Here is a 16,383-nt window from a genome sequence, read left to right on the forward strand (position 1 = left end):
TTGCCGTGGCGACGGTCCCCCGCCTCGGCCCGGCCGGATGGAGGCCCGGCCCCGCCGCACGGCCGCCTCCGCCCCGCGCCGCGGAGCGGCCCCCAGAACCCCCTGCCCAGCCAAGCGGCGGCCAGCATGCTGCGAGGCGCCCGCCCGCCGCCCCCTACGCGCTCTGCGGCCCCGCCTGCCGGAGCGAGCGGCCGTCCGACGCCGCCATCCGTCTCCCCGACAGAGCGACAGGGACTCGGGGACAGTGGACGAGCCGCAGGCTGCGCCCGTGCAGCGCGAGGGGGGGCGGGGCGACGCTTTGCGACGCTTTACGACAGCGCCCTCGGCGGCGGGCCGCGCGCTTTACGGCGGGCTTAGCGCTCCCCCCCGGGCGCAGAGCGGCCCGCCCCGGGCAGCTGCTACGTGTAGCCGTGCCGCGTGGCGCTCCTCGCTCCTCCCCGCAGAACGGGAGCTGTGCGACTTGGGGAGGGGGAAACGGCCACCTCGGGCACCCTACCTCATGTGTTCCTTCACGTGCTCAGTACTTGACCTCTCGCTCCTCTCAGTCGTGTTTGCTTTGGTTCTAGGAAGGGTAAGAGTTGGCCTCTCCAGCTGCAGTAACTGACTCGTTCTTAGCCCCTGCCGTTCAGTGCTACTAAGTAGCTACAAGTTTGCACTCCAGTTCCCGGCAGTGCTGCAGACTCCGGTCAAGGTGTGACCCCTCTGTTCCATCCACTGACTACAGACGGTAGTCTGTAACTGGCAAGAGAAATGAGAGAAGGAAACCAAACCAACAAAAGACACCATTCACGTGTGTGTTTGGTAACTCTACCTCTCCCCCCCTGTGAAAGGCAGTTAAAAAGCAATAGGGGAATTCTGTGTGACCTTAAGAATTTACTACTTCTCTTGGCGCACCAAGTAGAGGTGGTAGCTTCTAATCGTTTGCACAAAGATGGGAGTGAAAGAACATTACCACCTCCAGGTAAAGAGCACGTTCTGAAGTGTGCAGAGAACACAAAATGGGGAGGGGTGGAGACACACTGAGGGAATCCGGCAGATTGGGGCCAGGAGCTGCCAGAAACCTCATCGCAAAGAGGGAAAGGGTAAAGTCCTGCAACTGGGGAGGAATGGCCCCAGGTACGAGCACAGGGGGGCACACAACTGGCAGTACCTCTGCAGTGAAGGAACTCCACAAAGCAGGGGGAGGTGAGGCAGAACCCCACTTGTGAATTTCCAGTGCTGTGTTAATTATTTATCTCTTACACAATGCTGCCCTCGGTCAGATTGTGCAAGGGTGGGATGGAGTGAGGGGAAGGAAGACAAAAATAAATCACTTAATGGAAAAGGTGAAAGACTAAAGCTAATATTCTTATAGTTTATACAGCTTACCATTTAGAATTAGAAAGGGAGAAAAACAATTCTATTGTTTTTAAAATCCTTACGCAAAGCTTCTCATCTGCTATGTTACTGTATTAGGGCACGCTCCGTTTCACAAAATCAGACAGACAGCCTTCTGTGGCAGAACAGTAAAAAGAAGACATACATAGTATGTAACATGAATGTGCTCTGTAACAGCTGTTAACACCCATACAAGTGTTCACTATTAATATTACTCCCATATATCATGTTTAATGAGAAATAAAAAGACAATTTTACACATTAAGCATTGTAATGAGGAGACCTTCATAAATTAGACTTGCATTTCAAATAAAACCTATTAGGAAGGCCAATAAATAAAGAGTTGCAAATCAAAAATCTAAATCCTTCCAGCTATACAGCTGCAGAGGTGACTTTCTCAACATGAACGTTCCCAAATTTTTAGAAACATTTCTATACATTAAACACCTCAAATGAACTGCAGTGCTAAAAACACAACTCGCACTGCCTACTCACAGAAGATTTCGGTTTTAAAATTTGTGAGTCCAACAGTCATTTTAAATTTAGAACTGAAATTTGTTGTTACGATCATTTGGGCGAGCAGCCTTACAGGATGAGTCAAGCAGCAGTACCACAGAGCAGTGTGTCTTACATTAGCTTCTAGCAAGCCTGCTGGCACTACCAATGTTTGAGCACGAACTTCCAGTAAACAACAGGGGCAAGAGGTGCTCCTGGAGCAGGCTGCAAGTCAGGGCACTTTATTGCTGCATGTTCATCAGTCCATTCCAGATACAGTAATTATGTCTCAAAGTTTATTGCAGCAGCTCTTCTCACATAGTCTGAAGCTGATAAAGTCTCGAGCCTTTTTTCAAGAGATAACCCTGATCGTTCAGGGATTCAATAAAGCTCTCAAAATCAAATACCTGCAGTTGGAAAAAGAGGGGCGGGGGGAGAGGGAAAGGGGAGAGAAAAAAGGTAAACGCCAAACTGGAAAAAATAAATTCCATCTGATAAAAAGCAACACAAATGATTTAAAAGAATTGTAGTATTTGTGCATTACTTAGTGAATTGAATTGAGCTAGAACGGAGTTAGTTTCCTTCACAAAGCAATGACCTACGAGCAGGTAATACAGCATCAGTTACACCCTTTGGTGCTTTGCTTGTACACCATTCACAAATGCACACAAAGTATGCAGAGTAGCATACGTATAAAACCAAGTTCTGAGCACAAATACTGAAGAAAGGTCTATTTTCTACAGCTCTCACTGATTTCCAAGTATTTATAATGTATCTTTTGCCCATTCAGTATTCTGTATGAAATATATGAAGGCAAATTTAGAATTCATTTAGCTACAAGTAACTAGTTGCTGAATAAATGAACGGCCTTGTGAGAAGGGAGAGGGCAACAACATACTCTGCCAGATGGGATACACATTAAATCTAGTCTTGCTTATAGTCAGCATTTGGACAAGTTTGGAGACGGAAGTCATCTTGTCCCAGCAGGACAGGGTGTGTTAACCAGGTGCCCACATTAAGTTCCATACAAAGAAACTAGCTGTCTCCACTTTCTCTCTTATTATGCCTGAAATCCAGTTTCAAGTTTTACATTGGAATTTAAAGCTTTTCACTATTAAGCAAAAAGGTAAATTAACTGTTAACATTTTTGTTTGGCAACCCTGCCCACCTCTCAAGTACAGAATGTAAACTGTTACAGGATAAAACACACTTGTGGCCATATGATGTTCCCACTATGGTATAGCATGAAGATGCTCAAAGCAGGAATGAAAACCCAAAAGTCACGTGTCAGCCACTGAAGGCCAAGCAGAAAGCTCACTGCACAGACAGAGCAGACACCACAACAGTCTAAATAAATACACTAAGTAATTCTGACTGCTTTTATACTTGTTAAAGAAATGTTTGATTTCCAAACTTACTCGTATTTGTAGCTCCTTTGCAACCTGTCGAAGTTGTTGCAAATCAAAGAGATTGTTGTAAGTTCTTTCTGCAACATTGTTAAGGGCAGAAACAAATCTTTTTGCTTGTGACCGATTGCTCATCCCAGACCCATGCTGTGAACGTTCAAAGTCCAGCTTTCCAAACTCATCCGAGTATGTTCCCAGCATGCTAAGATAAACACATCAAAAGAAATGGGATGTAAAAGGAAAAATGCATGAACTTCCTTCCTGAAACATCACCACTTAAGTTTTCAGAAGACAGATAGTGACTGATTCCTAGGGGATGGTTTCCTATCAAGGGAACATAGAAAAAGCATCTGTCCAAGTCACTTTTGAACTTACTTTGTTCAACAGCAACAACAGAGTGGTCACACCAGAGGAAAATCTTTGGCAGCATTTCAATTACTGTGGACTGATATTAATAACTGCTGCAATGATACAACTCAAAGGTCTAAGTGGCAGTATTCAACCGAGGGCTGCCGTCAGTTTTTAAACAGGAATTAAAAACTCTCAATGCTGGTTCTGAGGGCCTAAGTTTGCTAAAGTCATTTCTTCACTGTGTTGGCATGTCTATTTTAGAAAGTGAATGAGTAGCAACACAGTGTTTTAGTTTAAAAGCACTGCATATTACCTGTATTTCATTATTTCTATTACGTCCTCAGCATCTTCCTTGGTACACTTCTCCCTTAATTCCAGCCTTGATCGTGCCTTAAAACAAAGTATATCAGAAAAGTATGTTTAAGATATTACACCTGATGAGGGAAAAAGCTACAGACCTGCCCCACGTGATGCTACAATAAGCACAATTTTTAGGAGCACGAAGAAGGAATCTGAGCCTAGAGAATATAGATGACAAGACCTCTATTTTGATAGCATTTCAACATCATCCCTGTCATACACACGATATCAAGATGCACACTGCAGTTTTTAACAGCTTATTCTCAGGAAATAATACATCACAAATAATGTTATTAAGATACAGTGTTAGATAAGACAGTAACAATTCAGTAACAATTCAAGATGGGCAGCAGCAGTTTGTCCTTGCCAGCACCTTTCTTGCCTTTTAGGAGACAGATAGGTTTTACTTCTAGCTCCTTAAGGATGTTTTATCTCATAAGAGGCTTTTAGCAACAGTAGCTTTTAAAGCATTTCTAAGACTCTCTAAAAAACAACACGAAACCCCCCACACAAAGGATAACTCAGCACTATCAGTATCACACAGGAACAATGTTTTTGTCCTCAATCCTTCAAGTATGAAAGCTTGAATTTACCTCCGTGAGTCGAATCAGCGACTCCAGCTGCCTCGTGGTGATCGGCGTGCTGCTTGCTGCCTGGTTCTGCTTCCGAAGCTCCAGGTAGAACTCCTGAAGGACCTGAGCAGCTTCTGGAGATAAGTGGGGGTGAACGTACTGGCGAGCATAACCCACGTACTTCCTCAGCAGCTGATGTGGAATGGCATCAAAGTTTTCTCCTGGTGAGATCTAACCCAATTACAAACAAGGGCCTTAGATTTCTGATCTTTCATCGCAACCTTATAGAACACAAGCCAGTTTTTAAACAAACTTTTCATCTCCTATGCTTTATGTGGTGACAACTTTCTGAAGCTCTGAATGCGTACTGGAAGGGCTTTGATTCTACATACATAAGCTGTGTTCTTTTAAAGTCAATGCACCACATTTAGACATGTTATTAAACACACCTGGCCAGTTCACAAAAAGCAGAAGTTTGTAATCTGCGCTCCTTAGTGTCAAATACAAATTAATCTTATGCAGAAATCTTTTTCAAAAAGAGAAAATCCAATTTCCTACTTGTTACAAGGTTAAGCTGTCACTCCTGACATCTCATTTTGAAGAGTGCAGGGGGCAGGAGTTTGTTTTTCCAAAAACTGCATTTGCAGCATCAGCACTTCTGACCACATTTAATAAAAAAAATAGTTTTCCTCCTATAATCCTCAGTCTTCCTTGGTTTGCAAACTCCAAAATCCAAGTGTTTGCTTTCACACTGCTTTACCTGCATTCAGTATTTCAAAGCATATCATGTTAAAAAAGATTACTATACCAGTCTAGTTCTGTAGCTCCTTACTGAAATCAGCAAGTTTGGTTTAGAGCATTTTCATGCAAAATACCTTCCCATTACCCACAATAAAAAACAATAATAATAACAAAGCAGCACAGCTGATAAATTCTCTTCTGTACGAGTTGACACAATTTTAGCAACTCCAGCATAGATAGATGATGCTAGCTACAACAGGTAACTTGTAGAAACCAGAGATTTCAATACTTTTTATTTAATTCAGAGCCACTTCTCATGAGAAGAAAAGGAGACTGAAGACATCTAGCAAGTCAGGGCTGCCAGGCCCACGGCAAAGAACACCACAGGAACAGAGACAGCAAGAGGCCCAGGAGGGAGCTACCTTCAATTTTTCAAGCAGAGGCCGATCAGAAACAAGTTGAAGAACAGAGCGATCCTGCACGCTGGCACGGCTCACAGCCGCGCTGCTGCACGCTGCCTGCTTCCCAGCTCGGATTGCCATCACGTGCTCCGACAGCAAATGGTCATGATCTTCATTTGGGGTGTCCAGCAAAATAAAAACTAAGTCAAATCTTGACAGCAAAGCACTCCCCATTCTACAGTAAAAACAAGAATACAATGCTTGTATAAAAGCAGCAAGGCTACAGCAACTCTGTTCTATATCAAAGACAGAGAATCCTGTCCATTTCATTCAAAATAAAACAGAACAGCAATTTGTCTCCCAAGAAGCGTGAAAAACTACTATAACTTGTGCTCAAGCTCTAGAAAACTAGAAATCAATCTTATATGAGACTGGCAGAAGCTCCTGCTCCAGAATGCAAACCATACAAGCAGCATTTCAGGAAGTGCTTACTTTAAATTCTCAGACACTGTTTTGGCTTTGTTATAATGTCCTCCAACTGGGTTTGCTGCAGCAACAATAGATGTTCTGGCTGGCAAACTGCAAACAATACCAGCCTTGGCAAGGCTGATACTTTGCTGTTCCATGGCTTCCAGCAAAGCCTGATGCTGGCTTCCCATCTTATCAAACTCATCTATTCCACAAATACCTGGAAACAATTAGCACAGGACAAAGATTTATTAGAAAACACATTAACTGATGGACAAGTGTATGCTACAGTCCCACACAGTGTCAGAAACCCAAATTAGGCTCGAGATACTGCAGATGTTGGACCAAGTTGTCCTTTCAACAATGTCCATTTCCATTTCATGTTGCTGCAGCTGGCCTGGCTTGCAGCAGCAGTGTCTTGTTTTTCATTGAGATGACACAAGAAGCTTTTATTTAAAAAAAGAAATAGATGGCAAAACTTGTAAGCAAGCTGTTTTTCAAAAGCAGTAAGAATCCAGTAACTGACATTAGGCCAGATTTCTCAAAAAGGAGTGTTTCATACATAACTAAGGCCCTAGGAAAGCAGGAACCACTACTGGTGAAGTTCAGAACTTCCCAGATCTGGAATGTCAGTACTATACTTCAAACTCACATTTTCACCCCAGCCACACAAGCAGTGTTGTCTTAGACTCAGCAGCACCTCATCCCATCCTGGTTGTTCTTATTAAGCACGTAACATTACCTTGATCTCCAAGCACTAAAGCACCAGCTTCCAAGGCAAAATCTCCAGAAGCACCATCTCTAGACAGTGTAACAGTCAGGCCAGAGCTGGTGGAAGTGTTGCCACAAACATACACACCTCGAGGAGCAACGTTACACACTGCCTAGAAGAGAAGGAAGGACCTTTTTCTCTCCCCACGGTAAACAATTTCATAAGCCTTATTCTAGAGAAACAGTACAAAGCAAAACAAATCTGTTTCTTTCCATTTAACATGGCCCAACAGTCAAGTTAGAGCTCCTTTGAACCCCAAGAAACCTCTTTCTATGACATATTAGGAAAAACTACTGGCACATTACTGGCAGAGTCCCATCTACTGTGTTATTAACACCCAAAGTATATTTGCTCAGTGCCAGATAATACAGGCACTGACTACAGAGTTGAACAAACAAACAAAAGCACAACAACAAAACCCACCACAGACTGGCTCCTACACGGCTTTATTTTCCTCTGTCATTTCTTCCCCCAGAGACAGTGATGATTAAGATGTGCCTTGTTTCAGGGTCTTATCAGAGACTAACAGCTTTTTTTGAATGACATTCTATTATTTAGGAATGACATTGAGAAAAGAAACATTTTTCTGATGCCAGAATTTCCTGACTCAGTGAAAAAAAAATAAATTAGAAATTTGTTTAAGAGGAAGAAATTCCACTAGCAGCCAGCTCTGCCACAGTCATACAAAAATGCCAACCAAGACTCCTACAAAAGTAGCAGCAGGTTCCTTTCCCAAAGGACAAAGATCTGGGCCAATAACATGGGAATGGTGTAAGAGAATGGAAATACACCATGCTGAAGTTGAGTGGCATGGTCATTCTAAGAAAGCACTTATTCTATTTGACAACAGGTCAACTAAAAGAAGATAGGTAGGAGCAAAACATCTCACCAGGGAGGAAGGCAATGAAATAGGCTAGCAAGGGAAGGAGAGCAAGCCTACACAGTATTTGAAATCTTTCAGGCTTGACTGAATATATCTGCTTGGATAAGTGCTTTAACAGGCTGGTTCCCTTTTGCAAGGCACTCTGGAAATAGAGGACAGTTGGAAACCGATTTGGGTACTGTGCTATACCTGAGGCCTTCATGCTACATGAAGAGATCTCTCCAGCTAGGTAAGGCAGCAAGGAATTCAAGAAAAGTACAATTATACAGTAGTAACAAACCCATACTTGCAACATTTGACTTTTTCCTAATCCTGGATCTCCAACAATCAGAACATGTGGATCTCCTCGCACCGGGATTCTGTTCTTGTCATCGACAAACTTCTGACATCCTCCAAACAAGGCCAGGGCCAAGCCTGCCTTTACAATCTGAAGTGGTACATAGGAACACCAGTAAGTATTCAGTCCTGCTCATCAACACTGATGACTCCCCAGACCTATTTGTAAGAACTCTTTCCCTCTGAATGAAAGAATGTAAATCCCATAAGAAAGTTCCAAGGGCATAAAGCTGCCTCGTCAGTTCCCATACTGGAACAACACTGAAGTCACCCATAAATACAGCCCCTGTGCCCTCCCTGCACCTCCAGTAAACTTCATACATCCTGCAGGAGTTGAATGTGGCACAAACATTTCAAACTGAAGCTGCAGGCAGAGCTGACGCATTGCATACCTCATGGCCGTAGATAGCAGGACAAAGAGAGCTGAAAGACAAAGCATACTGTGACCCAGGAGGAATACAGATCTCACGTTAATGCTAATCACTTGTTCTGTCTCTTTGTGCCAGAATACTTTTATAAGCACATGTGTTTTTTGCTTAGTTGTTGAACTGTTAGAGTGAGTTAAAATTTAAAAAAACAGCATTGAATTTCTCAAAATTTTCAGATAACCAGATGTACTTGAAAACAGTAAGAAAACCTTTCATTTGAGTTTGCACAAATGCATAGAACCAGTTTCCCCATGGTTACTGCACCCATCCTGATCTTTATCAAATAACTATATGTAACTCTTCTAAAAGCACTGCAGTTTTCTGTCTTTGACTCCACTGGGAGGAGCTAAGGGATGTTCCAGTTGGACAGATACCTTTCCATCTGGGCTGAGGGTCTTTAGAGAACCCTCTAATCAGTTCCCTCGTCTCTCTCCTCTGCTGTGGAAAAGCAGAGCAGACAACAAAACAGTGCTCATGAGTTAAAACTAGTTACTGAAATGAATGGATTGCTTTATTTTCCTGTGGCTTTCTATCTCAGAGCTGACCTGAAACTCTCTGAAGTTCCCTGCATTCCAATGTTCTGAAATCCTCAGCTTCCATTTGCATTCCCTACTGCAACATATCCTCTGGAGCCCTTTGCCCACTACGGTGCGTTAAATCTGTACACTATGTATTGTCCAAACCTCAGACATCTCATAGTTTTAATAGGCTGCCACATTGGACCAAATTTGGTCACACCTAACCTAGCTCTGACACAACTTACTTCACAATAATCCTGAAGAGATTTTCCTCAGCTTGAATTTCTTGAACAGCATAGAGGTCCTTAAGTGAGAACTCCATGAATGACCGTTGAAAAGTCTCCTCCTCAAAATTCTTTGTTTTTTGTCCTTTACTGTTGCTGACAGAATTTGCTTCAATGTACAACAAGAACACACACTTGTCATTCTTATTTTTAGACACTCCTGTTAGAAAGATTGACAGATAATTAAGAAATATTTTTTACATCCTAAGTACTAATGTGACTTAAAAATGGCACAAGGTAACTCAAAAATTTAAGGTACAGGTACGTGCAAAATACAGGCTGTTCATATTTTAAATAGCTCAACACCTACATCTTCAAAAATTGATGTACAGTGACTAACAGCTTCTAGTTACGTTTGTTCATTAAGTTCCATGCTTTCAGGTACACATGTACCTTAGCAATTAAACATTTTCCATATCCTCAAGAGAATGATTACTGAGCAGTGAATGCAGGCACACGGCAAATTGCTACTGAAATTCTCTGCAACATATTCATTCTATTACAGCCACAGAATGAATATTACATATTCATTCTATGCACAGCTTAGTTTTTCACTGGGGGGGAGAAAAGTTTCTTCAGGGAGGACTAAATTGAGAAAGATAATATGCCTTCACAGTAGTGTGATGGTTTTCCTGTCCTTTGAAGAGACACCAAGGGGAAAAGGTTAAGCAAAAAAAGAAAAGAATCTTAATGAGACTTGAAGAAATACGGATATCTTCCTCATATTATTAGTTCAGAGAAGGCTTTCCTACCAGCTGACATTCTATGAAGCACTTTGTGTCAGCACTGCCACTTCAGGACTAGCATTACACACAGACCAGTGAGTTGCAGAAGACAAAGCCCAATTATCAGTAGACATTAGAGACAGTGCTCCTCTCAAACAGCAAAGCACATTGCTTGCTCAAAATGAAGCCTTGATTGTGAAATTCTGGGAACTTTTGAAGAGATATACATTTAATTCTTGTACAGCTTTGCAAGCTCAAGTGAAGGGGGAGGGCTGTTTATCTCATGTAATCAATAGAAAAGCCCCTCACACAAAAAGAAGTCTTCCAGGATACGTCTTACCTTCCTCAGTGCTGGACACCTTAACTACCCCTGTAATTGTGACCACATCTCCTGGGACACAACTGTCCACAAGATCTTGAACCAGCTCACATTCAATCGTGCGAGGGATTCGGCCTGCTTCTCTCTGATCATCCGACATGAGCTCCTGAACCCTGCAACACACAAACCCATACAACACAAACTCCATGCATAACATTCCCAATTCAACTACAGCATACAAACACCGTAGACACGAACTTCTAACCAGTCCTTTCTGAACTGAGAAGGGAGGCACAAGAAATGTCCTCATCAGTATTAAAAACAGCTGCGCTGAATTTGGAGAAAAGCATTTTTCAGTTCAGACTTCAACAAATGACAACGTATTATGCATAACACCTCAGAAGACAATAACAATGAACTGCTGAAACAACAGCTAGCACCAGTGAGCATGTTAACGTAGGAATAAGTACAGTGTGTGAAATAAGACAGACTTCACATACAAAGTGAGGGTGTCAGACATTACAGCCCCAATGAATGCACAACTGGCTTTTTAACCTTAGCAAAGCCCAAGAATTTCCTCAGACCACAGCAAGACCAGTAGCTCTCTCCGTGTAGCTGTAGAGCGCTGGGCGAGAAACAGCTCTTCTGAATGTGTGTTACAGAACAACAGTCAGTGGTGGCGACAGCACAGCAGGAGTGAGGAAAAAAAAGAAAAGAAATCCAATGTCTACCTTGCTACATTAACAATGTTAGTTTCTGTAGAAATGGAAACTGTAACATGTTCCCCCCTAGCAAAGTTCTGACATCTTTAGGCATGCTCGCTGATGAGACATAAAAAGCAAATGAATGGGCAGGCCCAGCACTACTGCTTTCTACAAGGGTATGCCTGAGGTGTTGGAGGCATAATCAGTATCATTTTAAACTAAGATTTTTAGCCCTTAAGTTTACATTTTGCTCATTCAACTGTCACAACTGATGGATGTAATTTAACAGGGTTTTCCTAACTGACCTCCAGATCATTAAAAGGAATTACTAAACAATAGATACAACTAACAACAATCGAAGAAAGTTGCAGAGGGCACAAGCTTAACATTTCTCAATAGTATTGGGATCAGCTCTATTTACATGTTTGTCTGAGATATGGACAGTGGGATCACAAGTAACCCCAGTGAGCCCACAAATGGCACCAAGTTAAGTCATACAGTCAACAAACTGCAAGGAAGGGATGGCATCCAGAGGGACCTGGACAGGCAGAGACGTGGGCTGTGTGAACCTCACAGAGTCCAATGAGGCTAAGTGCCAGCCAGCATGCCATGCCTGAGCTGGGGCAACTCCTAGCACAAGGCTGGAGATGAAACTGAGAGCAGCCCTGCAAAGAAGGACTCAGGTGTTCTTGTGGACAAAAGGTGGATGTGAGCCAGCAGCACGCACTTGCAGTCCGCAAGGCCAACAATATCCTGGGCTGCAGCAACAGAGGGGTGGCAGCAGGGACAGGGAGGGCGTTATTCCCCTCTGCTCTGCTCTCGTGAGGCCCCATCTAGAGAACTGCATCCAGCTGTGGAGCCCCCAGACCAAGAAAGATGTGGAACCGTTGAAGCAGGTCCAGAGGAGGGCCACAAAAATGCTCAGAGGGCTGGAGTACCTCTCCTATGGAGACAGGCTGAAGGAGTTGGGTTTATTCAGCCTGGAGAAGAGAAAGCTCTCAGGAGACCTCATCGCAGCCTTCCACTGCCAGAAGAAGCCTGCAGGAAAGTTGGGGAGGGACTCCAGTAGGGAGCACAGTGAAGGGACAGGACTAAGGGCTTTAAACTGAAAGAGCATAGAGAGATTAAAGTTACACAGTACAAAACAGAGTGAGTCTCTCTGTCACTTCTGGACTGCCCTGTTGTATAACATTTTTGTTCAGAAGGAAAGAAGCTTACTTAACAGACTGCCAGTCCACTGTGGTAGTTAAAGGAGAGCTCCTGTCAGGTGTGAATGACCGGCCACGGCACTCAGGAACAAGGCACTGTAACAGTATTAATTCTAATTCATTCTCAAATCTCTTTAACAATAGTTTTTAAATGTCTTTTTTTTTTCTTCTTCCCAGAAAGAAAGTAAGTAAAACAATGAGATTTACTAACGCAATTTCAGGAGAAAAAAATCCAAGCTAAATTAGGGTTATAAATCATAACATATACATGGATAATAAAGAGCTATCAAGCACAGCCAGCTGATCTCTGATTCAGCTGTTGGAAAAAATACACACAATTGGTACAATGCCCTTTTTTTGGCAGGAGATTCTACAAACTGCTTTGTCTCACCAGAATACATTTTTTTCCAAATAACAACGTTGTGTAGTAATGCAAAGTTGGATGGTAAGTTTAATTTTTCCTATGTGTTCATTATTTAATCCAGCTTTAAACATCTGAACTACTCCCCCTCACACCCACCTACTTTAAATACTACCAGTGTTGTTATTTTTCAAAGCCCTACAAAAATGCAAAAGGGAAAAACATAAAGTTAGATGATTTTAACTTACCTTAGTGGGAAGAGTGTACTTTCCATCAGGCAGAGGAACACTCTGAACATCTCCACACGTGCCACATACAAAGGCTAGCTTAGTGCACAGAGGCTTAATGTTACTGACACGTACAACAGTGCCACGCAAGGCAATGTATTTCCCATAACAGTTGGCCCGAACGTTCTTCAGCTGAGTTAGCGGTTCATAGTTGTACAGTCTGCAAAAGATATTAAGTGAGAGCAATTGGAAAGCTTACCACACTTAACTGATGAACCAAAAAAGCCGCAGCCAAGCAAAAAGAAGAGGCATACATGCTAATTACCAGCATAATCTCAAGCAATGACTAGAATGATTTGATATTGTCCAACTCCTGTTCTCAAAAGCAGCACATTTAATATTCTCCAGTTGAATATACCTTAACAGCTATACATTTTGCTTGTATGGTGATACATCTCTCCTGGAAATGACTAGGACTGATATAAACAGAATATATTTCACATATAAGCAGGTTTAGGTCCTGCTTTTCTTTGCCTTGCTCCTTCTCAGGATCCTTAATTCCACCAACCCACTGCTCCACCCTGCCCGTGTTGCAGAAATATTTTGAGAGTATCATATATTGATTGACTTATGAATACCTTCTTCTGCAGAGTCACGGTCCATCATTGCCCCACAGGACTTGAGGTATTGTATATACCTTCTTTGGTCACAGGTTTTCCTAAACACCTTCCACTGTCTAATTAAAAGGATGCAGGTTTATAATATACTTCCTAATAAAGGCAAGCCTTTTACTACCAAAAGCCTAGATCCTTTTGAATATTTTCCTATTTCCTTCGATAAAGAGCAAATATAAAAATATATTTCTTTTTTTTTTTTTTTAATAAACATGTTTTACATAACACTTTATTTATTTATAAGCTGTTTCTTCACTTTATAAGCAGGGTTGTAAGAGTCTTTCTGCTTTTGCCCTTTCCTTCACAAGGACAGTTTAGCTTTTGTCATTGTGAAGACAAAAGCAGACTGTTCTGGAAATAGCAAAGTCTCTCAGCAAAACAAGTACACCTTCAGCACCACGCATGGACAGTGATGATCCTTATAAGAGAGGCTAAGAGATGCTCCTGCAAACAGAACAAATACCCAACACCATTACCTGGCGTGAATGAGAGGAACGTTTATTATAGGCTCTCCATCCAGTGGTAACCCTTCCTGCACCTGCAGCTCTGCAGCATGCCTTTCAAGGTCCTTGGTTAGCACCTATACAGAACGAAGGGCAAACATGAATGTAGTATATCATACAGCATGGATTCAGTTGGCTGTTCTTTGACTGCCATCTGTCACATTAGGGAAGAGTAGAGAGCTCTCTACTGTTCAGTGACTCCTGATACAGTATTTTCCTGTTTCTTCCCAATTCTAAGCTTTATTCTAAAAAGAATTTAAAATTATGACATTTGTAAAGTTTTCTCAATTAAAAAAAAATATATATAATAACCTTTAATCTTGGTCAATGTGTGGAAAGTTGTTTAACAAAAATGTCTGAAAATTCGCCTTTTAACAACTAGTGAAATACTACAGGAGATATTGAATGGAACCAGGAATTCCTCCATCTGTTCCCCCAGCCAGCCACCAGGAATGGCTTCACTTCAGGAGCTGGGACAAACTGCCCAGGCAACCCACAGTACATTAATAGAACAGGAATTAGACATCCCTATTACGTATTTATTAGAATTCCACTTAGCTTTCATCACCTGTTCTGATGACAAATAGACAAAATGCAACAAAACCAAAGCATTTTCAGAACAGGATTTTGTGGGTCATACAGAAAGGATACAGAAAAGGAGGTTGTTGAGTTTTTGAATAAACAGCAGATTTCCATAATAGAGAAAAGCACAGAAATAAGTTGTTTTTTTAAATAACATAATTGCCTTTACATTTGATTGACTACTTAATCATGACAGTTATGTTCACATCTATCAGAACTTCAAGTTTACCTGATGAATTGCCAGACCCATGCACTGCAGTATTTTCTGAGGCATATCCCGTAACTCAGTAGATACATTTGGTATTGATTTAGTTAATTCTCTATCTTCTATCAGTTCCTTATAATCCACAAGGATGCTTCCCTTTCTTTCTATTTCATCCTGTGAAATATTTCAAGTCATACAATACACTTAAAATGATAAGCACCACACAAAGAAAATGTCATAAAACATTTCACAGCTGTGATGGAGATCATCTTCGAAAGAAAAAACACATTAAAAAATATATGCTACTGCATCAATATAATTAGAGAGACACACACATACACAAAGAAATACATATTTACTTACCTTATCATAAAGTTCAATGCGTTGCATAAAAAATTTTTCAAAGGCTTGTGTTTTCTGGACAAAAGGTGATTTGTCAGCATAAGCTAACCAAAAACACACAGCATTAGTAACTGACAGAAATAACTGTTTCCACTTCACTAAATACATAAACAGGCAGTTTCTCTTTCATTCTATTTCTGCATTCCAGAACAGAAAAAGATGTCTGCTCTCGACAGGACGACAGTAATGTTGTTACAAGGTCTCTGACAAAAGAGAACCGTGTCTATGCTGACACAGGTCAAGCAGGTAAGAGAAAAGCACAGCAGAGGTGCCCATGTGCCAGCATGACAGACTGCACACTTCATGTAGCTAACCGAACAGTTTCCATCACGTTTATCAATAGACTATATTTTATACTATTCAAAATTCCTTTCCAAGGTTCAGAACCTATAGATATTACAGTATGCTACAAGACTGATCTTTACTGCATTTATTTTCTCACATAACAAACACGAATTTCAGTTGCTTTCTATTCCTATTATCCGCTCTACGTGCAACCAGACCCAGAGAAAAGCGATCAGGATATCTGCTAGATTTAACTTTGACCTAAAAGTACCTTCAGAGAAATAAAGCTTCCAGCCCTTATATGGAATAAACTGGTCCAAAGTTGACTGAACGAGTCGAGAACTTGCTGAAAGAGATTGAGATTAAAACAAGGTGGATATGACAGCTTCACAGATCTCAGCGGTCTCAGTGCACCAGAAGACAAGAAACTGCCGCTGTCCAGTGACAAGCAGGCTAGGAAGCAGCAGGGAGGAGCTGGCTCACCAGGTTCAGGCTGTCTCTTACACTCCACCTTTTGCGCCCTTCCCCGCCAGCCTCCTCGCCAGCCTCCTCGCCAGCCCTTGAAGCCCCGTCCCCGGGAACACCCCCTGCCCCTGAGGTCTCTGCTCATCTCAGCCTCGGCGCCTGACGAATCAGAGTAGGTCAAAACGCATCGAAACAAAGATAACAGAAACCGCTGAGGCCGAAGCCCCGAAGGAGCCGCTAAAGCCCGTAGAGCGCGGGACTTCCCTCACGCCCCGACGTAGGCGGGAAACCGATTCCTGAGCGGCGCCTGCGCACTGCCACAGGAAGCAGC

General features: G+C 42.3%; 2 protein-coding genes across 2 annotated transcripts in view; both read right to left on the bottom strand.

Annotated features, from left to right (window-relative positions):
- Positions 1 to 128, bottom strand: part of CRLS1 (cardiolipin synthase 1) — a 4,892-nt gene extending 4,764 nt beyond the window's left edge. The window contains exon 1 of the mRNA XM_042822942.1: positions 1 to 128. This exon is cut by the window's left edge and continues 229 nt beyond it. Within this exon, the coding sequence (XP_042678876.1) occupies positions 1 to 128 (128 nt within the window).
- Positions 129 to 1,588: 1,460 nt separating this feature from the next.
- MCM8 (minichromosome maintenance 8 homologous recombination repair factor) lies at positions 1,589 to 16,365 on the bottom strand. The gene is made up of 18 exons (XM_042822880.1): positions 16,071 to 16,365; positions 15,859 to 15,933; positions 15,264 to 15,346; positions 14,925 to 15,074; positions 14,087 to 14,190; positions 12,958 to 13,156; positions 12,359 to 12,444; positions 10,458 to 10,609; positions 9,354 to 9,552; positions 8,555 to 8,585; positions 8,113 to 8,253; positions 6,914 to 7,055; positions 6,196 to 6,391; positions 5,725 to 5,938; positions 4,583 to 4,792; positions 3,943 to 4,019; positions 3,291 to 3,480; positions 1,589 to 2,279 (listed from the first exon to the last, which is right to left on the bottom strand). Exons 1-18 carry the CDS (start codon positions 16,195 to 16,197, stop codon positions 2,187 to 2,189), a joined length of 2,469 nt encoding a protein of 822 aa, XP_042678814.1. The 5' UTR covers positions 16,198 to 16,365; the 3' UTR covers positions 1,589 to 2,186.
- Positions 16,366 to 16,383: the final 18 nt, after the last annotated feature.

This window comes from Centrocercus urophasianus, unplaced genomic scaffold (genome assembly GCF_019232065.1).
Source record: "Centrocercus urophasianus isolate 14NV4802_14NV808 unplaced genomic scaffold, USGS_Curo_1.0 seq_10, whole genome shotgun sequence".
NCBI classification, from domain to species: Eukaryota; Metazoa; Chordata; class Aves; order Galliformes; family Phasianidae; genus Centrocercus; species Centrocercus urophasianus.

Bases quoted from the DNA above. Each gene is read 5' to 3' on its own strand.
- MCM8 (XM_042822880.1), bottom strand. From the start codon at position 16,197: ATGAGCAGAGACCTCAGGGGCAGGGGGTGTTCCCGGGGACGGGGCTTC. The intron at 3,481-3,942 runs GTAATATGCAGT...TGTTTATCTTAG, and splicing joins ATAGAAATAATGAAATACAG to CATGCTGGGAACATACTCGG. The intron at 2,280-3,290 runs GTAAGTTTGGAA...TTCCAACTGCAG, and splicing joins CAAAGGAGCTACAAATACGA to GTATTTGATTTTGAGAGCTT.